General features: G+C 41.3%; 1 protein-coding gene across 8 annotated transcripts in view; it reads left to right on the top strand.

The window, feature by feature from the left end:
* Positions 1-15,402, top strand: part of LOC129825932 (2-oxoglutarate dehydrogenase complex component E1) — a 116,678-nt gene that overhangs the window by 47,047 nt on the left and 54,229 nt on the right. For 7 of the 8 annotated variants that reach the window (XM_055886060.1, XM_055886057.1, XM_055886061.1 and 4 more), the window contains 2 exons: positions 1,898-2,013; positions 2,150-2,304. The exons of the other annotated variant lie outside the window; for it this stretch is intronic. In XM_055886060.1, coding sequence (XP_055742035.1) covers positions 1,898-2,013; positions 2,150-2,304 — 271 coding nt within the window. The remainder of the gene's footprint in view (positions 1-1,897; positions 2,014-2,149; positions 2,305-15,402) is intronic. 8 annotated transcript variants of the gene reach the window in all.

The following is a 15,402-nucleotide window of genomic DNA, read 5'->3' as shown; positions in this document are numbered from 1 at the left end:
CCCATAAAGATATGGTGGAAATCTACACTTAACTTTAAGCACGCATTGATCTGTGTGGATAGTTAGGTGTGTTTTCCCCCCCTACTCTTGCTCTGTTGGGTAGAGTTTTAACAATTTCATGTTTCCCCTACCAGCTATTGTTTGTCTAACAAAAGATTTTCGATGTGTCTGTACATTTTGTAGGAAAGGTGCTTATCCGGAGTAGGCTGTCTTTGAAAAACAAAATCTAATGTATCTGTGTTTCCTCTGGAAAATGTGTTGGCTGTGGGGGAAAAGTTAGCGGGGGTGGGGGGGGTTAAAATATATATATAATAATAATATAATATAAGTACTGAAAAGCTTGGTTCTGGTGACTTTTTAAAAGGAAAAAACTAAATATAATTTCCACCCCAAGAAATGAGCTCAATAACGTATCGGTAAAATTATTATAGTACATTCAAATCTTCTTACTCGTTTCATTGCAGAGAAGTCCTTCTCTCAATTAACGGAAGACACTGGTAAAGTCAGTGCGATTGCTGCCAGCTGTCTAAGGCAGGGGTAGACTGCCCCCACTCATCAAACTGTGAGGCCAGCTTTGTCATTGGTGTCAGCTGGTCCAAGCTCTGAAATACATGAAAAACAAAAAAATATACAACATTAAAGAAGAGTTACCTGACACTCTTGTCCCTATTTCCCCTTTCTCTTCCGCTGCTGTGGCTGGAAATATTACAATGAACTCATCTGAGAAAACAATGATCTAATCGAAGACCGATAAATGTAGCTATCTTGCTTGCACTTGATACAGTTCCAAACAAACTAGCTAGCTAACTTGCTTAACTAGTAACCATGTTTCTATCATCAACATACTTGTGGAATTCAGATAGCTAATTGGCGTTACAATTGTGGCAGCAATATTATAGATCTAAATTATGTTAGTAGAGTTTTTAGGTTATACCTAGCTTATGTAGTTAAGTAGTAGGCTAGCTAATGTTAGTCAAACAAGCTAATGTACCTTGCAGTTTCTCACACAAGAGCACTCTGAGGTGATTCAAGTTAATTGTGTTTCGCGCTGCAGAGCTTCTGTATTGCGCGCTGGTCACTCATGCACTGTTCCCTGGCATGCCATTTCTCGCACAGGCGCATTCTAACGTGATTCAAGTGAATTGTGTTTTGTGCCAGAGCACCTGTATTGAGCACGGGTCACTGGCGCGCTGTGTTGAGTTGCAGGCTGCCTGCCACAGCTCACAGAGCTAAATAACCTTAAGAACTGTGTTGAACCCAGACAGATCTATTTACCAAGAAAAGCGAATGTGCTTTACAGAACTTTATTGAAACTATGTTCGGTAGAAATGGATGTTTCCTTTGATGTAGAGGCAATGATTATGCCGTGGCGCAGCGCCACACTTAAATGAACGCAGAGGAAACACTGCTGTATCTGTTGACCTAAAACTGGTGTAGCCTTCCCTTACTTCATAGACATGCTCCACCAATCTGGGTAGTCTAGATGCTATTACCTTCTCCATACCCTCTCTAATAGAGAAGCACTGAAACCATATAGACACATGGGCTCATATTTGCATCACAGGAAACAGCATTTTGAAATTAACTTTGCAAATTGTTCATCACAGTTACCATTCTTTTCAAAGTAGATATAGTCCTACTTGATTGACTGGATCTTAAGGTGTATAAGAACATATGAAAAATTATAATTTTGGGTAGAGCTCAGGTCATAAGCGTTCTGCTAGACCCTGTAAAACCATGGATGTCTTTGCGGCCTACATTCTTTCCCTCTGTGTTTCTGGTCTCTGGGTGTTTTCTCCTCTGGCCTGACTGTCTCCACATATGCCCTCCTCCTCAACCCCCTCCCTCCTGCTCCTCTGCCCTTCTGGACGGTCTGCTGCCCCTGGATGCTGGACAGGCTTCTATGGACTGGATGAGTCGGACTTGGATAAAGTGTTCCGTCTGCCTACCACCACCTTCATCGGGGGCACTGAGACAGTCTTGCCCCTGAGGGAGATCATCCGCCGCCTGGAGGTATTCAAACTAAACCACACACGTCTGTCAAAGAAGTTGGGTTCCTGTCAACCGTTTTGTCTTGAATGGGTGAATGGTGTACAATACAGGCTTATTAGCCTTGTAAAGTGACAAGACACATTGTCCCATATTTCAGATGGCCTACTGCCAGCACATTGGGGTGGAGTTCATGTTCATCAATGACTTGGACCAGTGCCAGTGGATCAGGGAGAAGTTTGAGAAGCCCGGCGTCATGCAGTTCACCCTGGAGGAGAAGAGGACCCTGTTGGCCCGCATGGTTCGCTCCACCAGGTCAGAGCGACGCTCTACAACACTTCACTCACCCCCACCTACGCAAACATTTTAGTCAGCCAATCAATCAATCAGATGTATTTATAAAGCCCTTTTCACATCAACAGTTGTCCTTAAGTGATTTGACTCACCACCTGAATTTGGTCTTATGTAGCAAAATTTTTTATTTTTTTATTTTTTTACATTGGCCAAAAGTAGAGACTACAAAATGGTATATCATACACAGCATTTTTGAGGAACAATGGGAAACTAAAACACTTGTAAAAAATGGCCTTTGAATGTTTTGGTACCTGCTGGAGAGCTCTCCTTTGTATACACCGATTCAGTATTGTTCACACCCTCTTAAACCAGCCCCACCCATCTCATTAAGGATTCACATGTGAGGTCATGTGCTAAACAGTGAGTAGTGTAGTAAAGTTTAAGACTAAAAGTGGTAGTAGCCTACAATAAGGAAAAATTCCAAGTTAACAAAGTGTCCAGATAAAAAGTATTTTAGAAATATTAGATGACGCTTACCCTTACACACTTGTCTAAATTGATGGGTCATGTGAAAGAAATGCTGTAACCCCCAGCCACATCCACTGGTGGAAAAAGTACTAAATTTTCATATTTTATTTTTTATTTTATTTATTTTTTTGACTGATAGCCAGGGGCACACTCCAACACTCAGAGAATTTACAAACAAAGCATTTGTGTTTAGTGAGTCTGCCAGATCATATGCAGTAGGGATGTTCTCTTGATAAGTGTCAATTTGACAATTTTTCTGTCAAAATGTAACGACCACTTTTGGGTGTCAGGGAAAATGTATGGAGTAAAACGTTTTTTCCCCCAGAATGTAGTGAAGTAAGAGTTGGCAAAAATATAAATAGAAAAGTAATGTACAGATACCCCCCAAAAATACTTTAGTACTTTAAAGTATTTTTACTTAAGTACTTTTGACCACTGCCAAATGCCTTCACACCAGTACATAAGCATACATTATATACTGTTACACACACACGTATCACATAGTATTCCATACATAAGTTAAGGCCATGCAAACTGAGTTGAAACTTGAGTGAGGTGCACATGTACAGTACATAAACAGATGCATGCGCCATTTATTTGTGGTGGACACTTAATATTGTTGTGGTATGTCACAAAATTATGTTACAAACACGCATATCAATATTCATTTTATGGATCAATATTTTGCTAAGTGGATGGGTCTCCACAGAATGTGTAAACGGTACAGTCAAATGGTTACTTGCATAGTAGCAATATCAGAAATAGATACATGAAATAATACAATATATACGACTGTTTCTCATCGAATGATTAAAGGTTTCTAACAAACGTGTTCTTGTTTTGGCCACTGCATTTATCACAATTCAGGTCCACACGTGTTTCCCCAACCAGGCAATCACTACGTCAGGCAATCTCTAAGGCATCAGAGCGCTACGTATGTTTTTTGTTGTTGAACGCTGTTCGAATGCCGAAACCTGAACTAAAGACCTCGGTTTAAAAGCTGACAGTGTTTTTATGTAGTTTTATTTTATTTTGAATCCTCCGGCTCTGTTGGGTAAAATTGCGGTGAGCGCTGCTATCTGTCTCGCGATCCTGCCAGATTCTGTATAGGGGGAGAGACGCGAAAGCCCAGCTAGCGTAGCTTGCTCGGCGGTCTCAAATGGAGGCCGCTATTGAACGCTTCCAGCGTTGCAGGAGCTGTGTTTACTTTTCACTTGCGGAGGACTACAGGAGCGAAGTAGCTACTCTTAGCAAGCAAGTAGCAAACCTACATAAGCTACTGGGGAACCTATGCCCACCGTCTTTATCTTTTTTCTTCCACCCCAGTAGCCAGACGCCGCTCTGGTCTGGTGGAAGTTTCCCTGACGTGTCGGCTCTCCACAGCCGACTGGCCCGTGCTAGGCAGGGTTCCTTCCCCGAAGGGGTCTCCCCCTCCACTGGAGAACGTAGCTGATCTTGACCCAACCAACCAGCCATGGAGGTACGTCACTCGCCGTGGAAGTCGAAGAAGGCGTCCTCTGGCAAGAGGGGGGTCTCCATGGAGATGTTGAGCCCAGAACTGACACAGACCAGAAACAGCTTTGCCGCCCTGGATCCAGAGGTTCCGGCGCTTTCGTCCTGGGTGGCTTCCCAATCAAGATGGAATCCGGAGGTACCTGCGTCTTTGTCCTCGGTTCTGTCTCCCTCTCCAGTGGCTTCTATCTCGGGTTCAGATCCTCGGGGCTCCCAGCCTCACCAGACCGTGAGGCTGCCTGAGAGACCATCCCATTCAACATCACCAGCTGTCATCATAGGCAGCTCTATGGTAAGGAACATCTCGGTCGCCAAGGCAAAAACCCTGTCCTACCCAGGAGCACGAGTACAGGACTTAACAAGGGTGCTTCCGACTGTTCTACCACAGATGTTGGGAGCTGACACTGTCGTAGTCCATGTGGGGTCAAACAACGACAGGAGGGCTAGCTCGGAACATTTGAAAATTGATTTTAAAGAATTGATTTTAGCATTAAGACTCCAAAAAATGGCCAATAATTTCAAATCCAGTACCATCGTTGGGCTGTGGGTGTGAAAGATTCTACAGACTGCTAGCATTACACGTCTGGCTAAAAGACTACTGTAGCTCCGCTGCAGTCACTTTTATTGGTACCTTTGACACTTTCTGGAAACAGAAGATACTCTACAGGAATGACGGAGTCCATCCAAATCATCTCCTGGGCTCATTTCAAGGCTGCATTGAAACAATGACTGGTAAATGATCCAAGACCAGCTCAATTAATCCCTACCATTGTGACAATGAGTCGTCATAATACTGCATCAAATGTACATGATCTTAGGGGCATTGGCAAACACAATGTAAGTACTTTAATTTATGTTCCCCCAATTGCACCGAATACATCTGTTTATCCGACAGCTATTGTAAGCAGTTTTGTGACTTTGTATTAGTTAATGTGACGACTGTTGCTCATTGAATGATTAAAGGTTTCTAATTGCGTGATTAGATGAATCAAGCAATTATTAACTCATTAACCTGGGGCACCATGGGAAAATGTGTTTTATTAAGTTTCTATTTTCCAAATGAACTCAAAGAATATCAGAATATCGATTTTACAACAGTCGCTAATTAATCAGTTTCCTCTTCAATCTCATTCGGAACCTCGCATAATCCGGGAATCTGCACGGATCCAGGTCCCACAAATGAGTTCGTACCACACCAATCTTAGTTGATTATTTATTTACTAGGAAGCTAAAATGATGATAACAGATACACATACACAAAACACACTCTTGGCTATTGATTAGAGCTTAGTATAACGTGCCAACACACTATGGCGCGTGTTACCCAAAATGGGGATTTAAAAGACAGAGAAAAAGAGAAAGTACACGAGAGAAATATACATTTGGGTGCATTTGTCAGCAATGCTTATCTTAACCCTAGCCTTGCCCCGAACTGCCGTTCTTATGGGTCAGAATATAATGATGTAATTACGTGTTGGAGGTCTGAGGGGAAGCTCCGCGTGGGTGGTTTAGGCTTCTCAATGACGCACTTCTCCGGTGCAACTGTCTGGTTGTCCTCACGATGTCAGTGTCCTTCTGAGGACAGACAGCTCTGTAGCTCAGAGGTCACAGCGTAGGAATGAAACAGTGTAGATACCACGATTCGATGGAGAGTGGAGGCTAGATGGTCCGGCTTAAATTCACCCGCTTAATATTTATTTTTCTTCAGTCTTGTGTTGCGTTTTGGGTTCGACATTTTAGACCTTGGCTGCAGCTTGGGTCACTTAGTCTCCAATGTTAATTCTTAACTCACATGTCTTATACCCTCAGGTCAGAAGTGGGCGTAACCACCTTTAGGGCAATTCTCTGGGTGTACCAAGTTAACCTATCTTGGGTAGGGGGCAGTATTTTCACGTCCGGATGAAAGCGTGCCCAGAGTAAACTGCCTGTTACTCAGGCCCAGATGCTAGGATATGCATGCTTTTTTATAGATTTGGATAGAAAACACTCTGAAGTTTATAAAACTGTTTGAATGATGTCTGTGAGTATAACATAACTCATATGGCAGGCAAAAACCTGAGAAAAAATCCAACTAGGAAGTGGGACATCTGAGGTTTGTAGGGAATGGGGTCATATTGCACTTCCTAAGACTTCCACTAGATGTCAACAGTCTTTAGAACCTTGTTTGAGGCTTCTACTGTGAAGTGGGGGCGAATGAGAGGGGAATGAGTCAGAGGTCTGCCAGAGAGCCACGAGCTGACCAGGCGCGTTCGTGAGAGAGTTAGCTTGCGTTCCATTGCATTTCTGAAGACAAAGGAATTCTCGGGTTGGAACATTATTGAAGATTTACGTTAAAAACATCCTAAAGATTGATTTTATACATCGTTTGACATGTTTCTACAGACTGTAACGGAACTTGACTTTTCGTCTGCACCTAGTGATCGCGCGTCATGAATTTTGATTACTGGGCTAAACGCGCTAACAAAAAGGAGGTATTTGGACATAAATTATGGACTTCATCGAACAAAACAAACATTTATTGTTGAACTGGGAATCCTGGGAGTGCATTCTGATGAAGATCATCAAACATAAGTGAATATGTATAATGCTATTCTGACATCTGTTGACTACACAACATGGCGGATATCTCTTTGGGTTGTGTTGGTCTCTGAGCGCTGTACTCAGATTTTTGCATGGTGTGCTTTTTCCGTAAAGTTTTTTTGAAATCTGACACAGCGGTTGCATTTCTGTAAATTGATGTGGCTCTCAGCAAAATCACCGGATGTTTTGGAACTACTGAACGTAACGCGCCAATGTAAACTCAGATTTTTGGATATAAATATGAACTTTACCGAACAAAACATACATGTATTGTGTAACATGAAGTCCTATGAGTGTCATCTGATGAATTTCATCAAAGGTTAGTGATTCATTTTATCTCTATTTCTGCTTTTTGTGACTCTTTGGCTGGAAAAATGGCTGTGTTTTTCTGTGACTTGGCTCTGACCTAACATAATCGTTTGGTGTGCTTTCATCGTAAAGACTTTTTGAAATCGGACACTGTGGCTGGATTTACAACAAGTGTATCTTTAAAATGGTGTAAAATACTTGTATGTTTGAGGAATTTTAATTATGGGATTTCTGTTGTTTTGAATTTGGCGCCCTGCAGTTTCACTGGCTGTTGACGAGGTGAGACGCTACCGTCCCACATACCCTAGAGAGGTTAAGAGGCAAGGTATAGATTTTATTCAAATCGTGTTTTAAACAACTAACTTCAAATTTCATCTTTACCAAAACATTCTCTTTGATTTGGACATTTTCCACACAACGTACAATGTATAGACATCAAGCATATACTGGGAAAACTCTTAAAGTTACAATGTTTTTGTAATAACGTAATCTATTAACCTTTATTAACTAAACAAAAATTACATACATTTTCATATTCCATCTATCGTCATGACCACCATTGTGGCTGACGGAAACCATTGTTCCAAAGTCCCTTTATTGCATGTTTAATGTTCTGAGGCTGGTTCTCCATAGTGAGAGGACAAAGGAATTTTGTCTGTGGCCTAAGATTTACCATGGGCGTGAGGGGTCATAAAACCCCCACATCTTCAGACCCCTAGATCTTTCCTCCTCTGTTGGGGGTAAGAGATAATCTGTAGGGTTGTGGTCTCCTGTAACCTGACCTGATCAGGACAGTCATGACAGCAGTAATCATGAGCCTATAAACAGAGTTACACTGTTAGCACTGAAGCGGTGTGCAATAGTAGGAACACCACTTTATGCAGCTCACTCTGCACTATCAGCTCCAATGTAAATAACATGAGTAAGTCTACCTCTGAAAAGCTTCCCAGTAAAGCATTAAAAACAATCAAGCAACCCAGAAAAGTGCTAAAAATACCCCATATTAACATATGTAGCCTAAGAAACAAGGTCCATGAGGTAAATCACTTGCTGGTAACAGATGACAGTCATATCTCTGAAACTCACTTAGAGATACCTTTGATACAGTGGTAGCAATGCATGGTTATAACATCTATCGAAAATACAGAAATGCCAACGGGGCGGTGTTGCTGTCTATATTCAGAACCACATTCCTGTGAAGCTTAGAGACGATCTAATGTTAAATACTGTTGAAGTAATGTGGCTACAGGTTCAGCTGCCTCACCTAAAGCCCATTCTTGTGGGAAGCTGCTATAGACCACCAAGTGCTAACAGTCAGTATCTGGATAATATGTGTGAAATGCTTGATAATGTATGTGATATCAACAGAGAAGTATATTTTCTGGGTTATTTTAAATATTGACTGGCTATCCTTAAGCTGCCCTCTCAGGAATAAACTAACCAGTGCCAGCAACCTGGATCAGGTTGTCAGTCAACCTTCCAGGGTAGTTACAAACAGCACAGGAATTAAATCATCAACATGTATTGATCACATCTTCGCTAATGCTGCAGATATGTGCTTTCAGTTTTGCGTGAATGCTGCCATCAATCCACGGTTTCTGGTTTGGGAATGTTTTAATAGAAGCTGTGGGTACGACATCGCCGATGCACTTGCTAATAAACCCGCTCACCGAATCAGCGTATTCATCAATGCTGTTGTTCGACGCAGTGCGGAACATATCCCGGTCCACGTTATCGAAGCAATCTTGAAGCGTGGAATCCGATTGGTCAGACCAGCGTTGGACAGACCTGAGCGCGGGAGCTTCCTGTTTTAGTTTCTGTCTATAGGCTGGGAGCAACAAAATGGAATCCTGGTCAGCTTTTCCGAAAGGAGGGAGTGGGAGGGCCTTATATGCATTGCGGAAGTTAGAATAACAATGATCTAGGGTTTTGCCAGCCCTGGTTGCGCAATCGATATGCTGATAGAATTTAGGGAGCCTTGTTTTCAGATTAGCCTTGTTAAATTAGCCAGCTACAATAAACGCAGCCTCACGATTTATGGTTTCCAGTTTACATAGTGAAATTAAGTTATTTCAGGGCTGTCGATGTGTCTGCTTGGGGGGGAATATACACGACTGTGATTATGAGCGAAGAGAATTCTCTAGGTAGATAATGCAAATTTGATTGTGAGGAATTCTAAGTCAGGTGAACAGAAGGACTTGAGTTCCTGTATGTTGCTATGAACACACCACGTCTCATTAATCATAAGGCATACACCCCCACCCTTCTTCTTACCAAAAAGATGTTTGTTTCTGTCGGCGCGATGAGTGAAGAAACCAGGTGGCTGTACCGACTCCGATAGCGTGTCTCGAGTGAGCCATGTTTCCGTGAAACAAAGAACGCTAGTGCCCGATGAGACAAGGATATCCCTGCCAGCCAAACCCTCCCTGCCAAACCCTCCCTACCCGGACGACGCTGGGCCAATTATGCGTCTCCCCATGAGCCTCCCGGTCGCTGCCGGCTGCGGCAGAGCCTTTGCTCGAACCCAGAGTCTCTGGTGGCACAGCTATCACTGCGATGCAGTGCCTTAGTCCACTGCGCCACCCTGGAGGCATAGTGGGAGATTTTAATACAGTCTTAAATACCTCTATGGACCGGAAAGGAAATCACACTACAAACTATCACCTTCGGGCACTTAAGGAAGTCATGAATGTTATGGATATATTGGAATTAGTGAATATATGGAGACTTAAATACCCTGACCTAGTGAGATATACATGGTGGAGGCTTAATCAAGCTAGTTGTCTTGATTACTTTCTTATGCCATTCTCTCTGGCACCAAAAGTTAGTGTTGATAGGGGACAGAATGCGGTCGGATCATCACATAATTCAACATAGAAATGCTACAAAAAAAATGTATTGCAACTTGTTAGAAATGGAGTCATGCATAATTTACCAAAATATATTTTGAAAGATTAAGTAAAGTACTTTAAGAATATGTTTTCGTTTGTCTCCTCCATCTCCGCTAACTGAAGCTAATTGTATGGATTTTTCCCCTAATAATGTAAAATTAACATCTGTACAGAAAGACTCATGTGAAGGCCAAATTACAAAGTAGGACCTTCTTCATGCAATTAAAGCCTTTAAGGCTGGGAAAACTCCAGGGCTGGATGGCATACCAGTGGAAGTATACGCAACTTTTTTTGATATACTCAGAGGACCATTATTAGCATGTTTTAACCACTCCTATATAAATGGTAGATTATCAGGCATGCAACAAGAAGGTCTGATATCATTATTCCTGAGACAGGACCCAAGTGGTGTATATATAAAGATCCAGTCCATTAAAAAAATTGGAGACCTCTTACACTTCAGTGTTGTGATGCAAAAGTCCTAGCAAAATGCTTGGCACGTAGACTTAAAGTGTTGTCAGATATTATTTATCCTAATCAAACAGGTTTTTTACATGGACGATACATTGGAGATAATATAAGACAAGTACTGGAAACAATAGAATACTATGGCTTTTGATAAAGTGGCGGCGGCAGGTAGCCTAGTGGTTAGAGCGTTGGGGCGGCAGGTAGCCTAGTGGTTAGAGCATTGGGCTAGTAACCGAAAGGTTGCAGATCGAATCCCTGAGCTGACAAGGTAAAATTCTGTCATTCTGCCCCTGAACAAGGCAGTTAACCCACTGTTCCTAGGCCGTCATTGTAAATAAGAATTTGTTCTTAACTCACTTGCCTAGTTAAATAAAGGTTATCAACAAAAAAAGTACGAATGGAGTTTATATATAAATGCCTTGAATATTTCAACTTTTGGGAATCTCTTATAAAATGGGTTAGTTATGTATAGTAACCCAAGGTATAAAATAGTAAATAATGGCTACATCTCAGAAAGTTTTAAACTATCTAGAGTAAAACTAGGTTGTCCACTATCGGCATATCTATTTATTATTGCCATTGAAATGTTAGCTGTTAAAATTAGATCAAACAATAATATTAAGGGATTAGAAATCCGTGGCTTAAAAACTAAGGCGTCATTGTACGCTGCTGATTCATGTTTTCTTTTAAAACCACAATTAGAATCTCTCCACGGCCTCATAGAGGGATCTAGATACTTTTGCTATCCTCTCTGGATTAAAACCAAATTATGATAAGTGTACTATATTACGTATTGGATCACTAGAAAAATGTGAATTTTACATTACTGTGTAGTTTACCAATTCAATTGTTTGACGGAGATGTGGACATACAAATCCCAAAAGAAAGAAATGATCTCACTCCAATAAATTTTCAAAAAGTTAGCAAAAATAGATAAGATCTTGCTACCATGGAAAGGAAAATACCTGTCTATTTGTGGAAAAATCACCCCGATTTAACTCTTTAGTCATATCACAGTTGACCTATTTGCTTATGGTTTTGCCTATACCTAGTAACCTGCTTTTTAAATTATATTAGCAAAGAATATTATATTTTATTTGGAATGGCAAGCCAGACAAACTTAAAAGGGCCTATTTATATAACGAATATGAATTTGGAGGGCAGAAATTGAATATTAAAGCATTAGAACTCTCACTAAAGGCATCAGTCATACAAAAGTTATACTTAAATCCAAACTGATTCTCTAGTAAATTGGTAAGAATGTCTCATCCTATATTCAATAATGGCCTTTTTCCCTTTGTTCAGATTATACCTGCTCACTTTCAGTTGTTTGAAAAGGAAATAATCTCCAATATTGTTATTTTTTTAAACAAGCCTTAGAAAGTTGGTTGCAATTTCAGTTTAATCCACCTGAACAGACAGAACAAATAATACAACAAATATTGTGATTAAACTCAAATATACTAATTGATTGTTTTTTGTTGTTGTTTTTTTTAAAGAAATTTTTAAAATAGGTATAATTTTAGTGAATGGTATCATGAATAGGACTGGTGGAGTTACAGTGGGTCAAAAAAGTATTTAGTCAGCCACCAATTGTGCAAGTTCTCCCACTTAAAAAGATGAGAGGCCTGTAATTTTCATCATAGGTACACTTCAACTATGACAGACAAAATGAGAAAAAAAATCCAGAAAATCACATTGTAGGATTTTTAATGAATTTATTTGCAAATTATGGTGGAAAATAAGTATTTGGTCAATAACAAAAGTTTATCTCAATACTGTTGAGATGTTGTTGGCAATGACAGAGGTCAAACGTTTTCTGTAAGTCTTCACAAGGTTTTCACACACTGTTGCTGGTATTTTGGCCCATTTCTCCATGCAGATCTCCTCTAGAGCAGTGATGTTTTGGGGCTGTTGCTGGGCAACACGGACTTTCAACTCCCTCCAAAGATTTTCTATGGGGTTGAGATCTGGAGACTGGCTAGGCCACTCCAGGACCTTGAGATGCTTCTTACGAAGCCACTCCTTCGTTGCCCGGGCGGTTGTTTCGGGTCGTTGTCATGCTGGAAGACCCAGCCACGGCCCATCTTCAATGCTCTTACTGAGGGAAGATCTCGCGATACATGGCCCCATCTATCCTCCCCTCAATACGGTGCAGTCGTCCTGTCCCCTTTGCAGAAAAGCATCCCCAAAGAATGATGTTTCCACCTCCATGCTTCACGGTTAGGATGGTGTTCTTGGGGTTGTACTCATCCTTCTTCTTCTTCCAAACACGGCGAGTGGAGTTTAGACCAAAAAGCTCTATTTTTGTCTCATCAGACCACATGACCTTCTCCCATTCCTCCTATGGATCATCCAGATGGTCATTGGCAAACTTCAGACGGGCCTGGACATGCGCTGGCTTGAGCAGGGGGACCTTGCGTGCGCTGCAGGATTTTAATCCATGACGGCGTAGTGTGTTACTAATGGTTTTCTTTGAGACTGTGGTCCCAGCTCTCTTCAGGTCATTGACCAGGTCCTGCCGTGTAGTTCTGGGCTGATCCCTCACCTTCCTCATGATCATTGATGCCCCACGAGGTGAGATCTTGCATGGAGCCCCAGACCGAGGGTGATTGACCGTCATCTTGAACTTCTTCCATTTTCTAATAATTGCGCCAGCAGTTGTTGCCTTCTCACCAAGCTGCTTGCCTATTGTCCTGTAGCCCATACCAGCCTTGTGCAGGTCTACAATTTTACCCCTGATGTCCTTACACAGCTCTCTGGTCTTGGCCATTGTGGAGAGGTTGGAGTCTGTTTGATTGAGTGTGTAGACAGGTGTCTTTTATACAGGTAATGAGTTCAAACAGGTGCAGTTAATACAGGTAATGAGTGGAGAACAGGAGGGTTTCTTAAAGAAAAACTAACAGGTCTGCGAGAGCCGGAATTCTTACTGGTTGGTACGTGATCAAATACTTATGTCATGCAATAAAATGCAAATTAATTACTTAAAAATCATACAATGTGATTTTCTGGATTTTTGTTTTAGATTCCTTCTCTCACAGTTGAAGTGTACCTATGATAAAAATTACAGACCTCTACATGCTTTGTAAGTAGGAAAACCTGCAAAATCGGCAGTGTATCAAATACTTGTTCTCCCCACTGTATATCTAAAAATGATCATATACACCTGAATGTTCAACCCCCTAAGGTCAATTGATGCTCCCTAGCGTCACACAGTGATGTCATTATGTTTATGCTAGAGACTTGCCGTGTCTTGTGGTGGCTGCAGCTCAATCCCCTCTTTCCGCCAATATAAAGCTTGTTCCTATTCCATAACATGGGGCTTGTGAAATTGTTCTTTTTTTCTCTCTTATTTTTATTTTTACAAATTAAGATCCGGACAAGAAAATCTCTAAAATCCGAATCATTTGCGGTACAAACTAATATGTCACCATTATCGATAGGGGAGACTCTCACGAAGGTGTCGGTTGTTTTGCTCTACGATGCACACAAGTTTCAGGAGAGTCGTCTGAAGCTATTTGTAGATGTATTTATTAGGGATCCCCATTAGCTGCTGCCAAGGTAGCACCTACTCTTCTTTTGGTCGAAACATATTAAAGCAAAAATATTAAACAGTACATCATATAACATTATTACACCACTACATATCTACAATACAGAATGTTTAGTATCACCATACAACAGTATCACAATGTGTGCGTATGCAAGTGTCTGTACCGTTGTCTGTCTCTTCAGTCCCTGTTGTTCCATAAGGTGTATTTTTACCTGTTTAAAAAAATCTGACTCTACTTCTTGCATCAGTTACCTGATGTGGAATATACAATTGAAGTCGGAAGTGTACATACACCTGAGCCAAATACATTTAAACTCAGTTTTTCACAATTCCTGACATTTAACCCTAGTAAAAATTCCCTGTCTTAGGTCAGTTAAGATCACCACTTTTTTAAAGAATGTGACATGTCAGAATAATAGGAGAGAAGGATTTATTTCAGCTTTGATTTCTTTCATCACATTCCCAGTGGGTCAGAAGTTTACATGCACTTAATTAGTATTTGGTAGCATTGCCTTTAAATTGTTTAACTTGGGTCAAACATTTCAGGTAGCCTTCCACACAAGCTTACCACAATAAGTTGGGTGAATTTTGGCCCATTCCTCCTGACAGCTGGTGTAACTGAGTCAGGTTTGTAGGCCTCCTTGCTCAGACACGTTTTTTCAGTTCTGTCCACAAATGTTCTATAGGATTGAGGTCAGGGCTTTGTGATGGCCACTCCAATACCTTGACTTTGTTGTCCTTAAGCCATTTTGCTACAACTTTGAAAGTGTGCTTGGGGTCATTGTCCATTTGGAAGACCCATTTGCAACCAAGCTTTAACTTCCTGACTGATGTCTTGAGATGTTGCTTCAATATATCCACATAATGTTCCTACCTCTTGATGCCATCTATTTTGTGAAGTGCACAAGTCCCTCCTGCAGCAAAGCACCCCCACAACATGATGCTGCCACCCCCGTGCTTCACGGTTGGAATGGTGTTCTTCGGCTTGCAAGCCTCCCCCTTTTTCCTCCAAACATAACGATGGTCTTTATGGCAATTATGGCCAATTTTGTTTCATCAGACCAGAGGACATTTCTCCAAAAAGTATGTGCAGTTGCAAACCGTAGTCTGGCTTTTTTATGGCGGTTTTGGAGCAGTGGCTTCTTCCTTGCTGAGCGGCCTTTCAGGTTATGTCGATATAGGACTCGTTTTACTGTGGATATAGATACCTTTGTTCCGGTTTCCGCCAACATCTTCACAAGGTCCTTTGCTGTTGTTCTGGGATTGATTTGCACTTTT

Source organism: Salvelinus fontinalis, chromosome 28 (assembly GCF_029448725.1).
Source record: "Salvelinus fontinalis isolate EN_2023a chromosome 28, ASM2944872v1, whole genome shotgun sequence".
Taxonomy (NCBI): domain Eukaryota; kingdom Metazoa; phylum Chordata; class Actinopteri; order Salmoniformes; family Salmonidae; genus Salvelinus; species Salvelinus fontinalis.
This window is presented reverse-complemented; position numbering and strand designations above follow the sequence as displayed.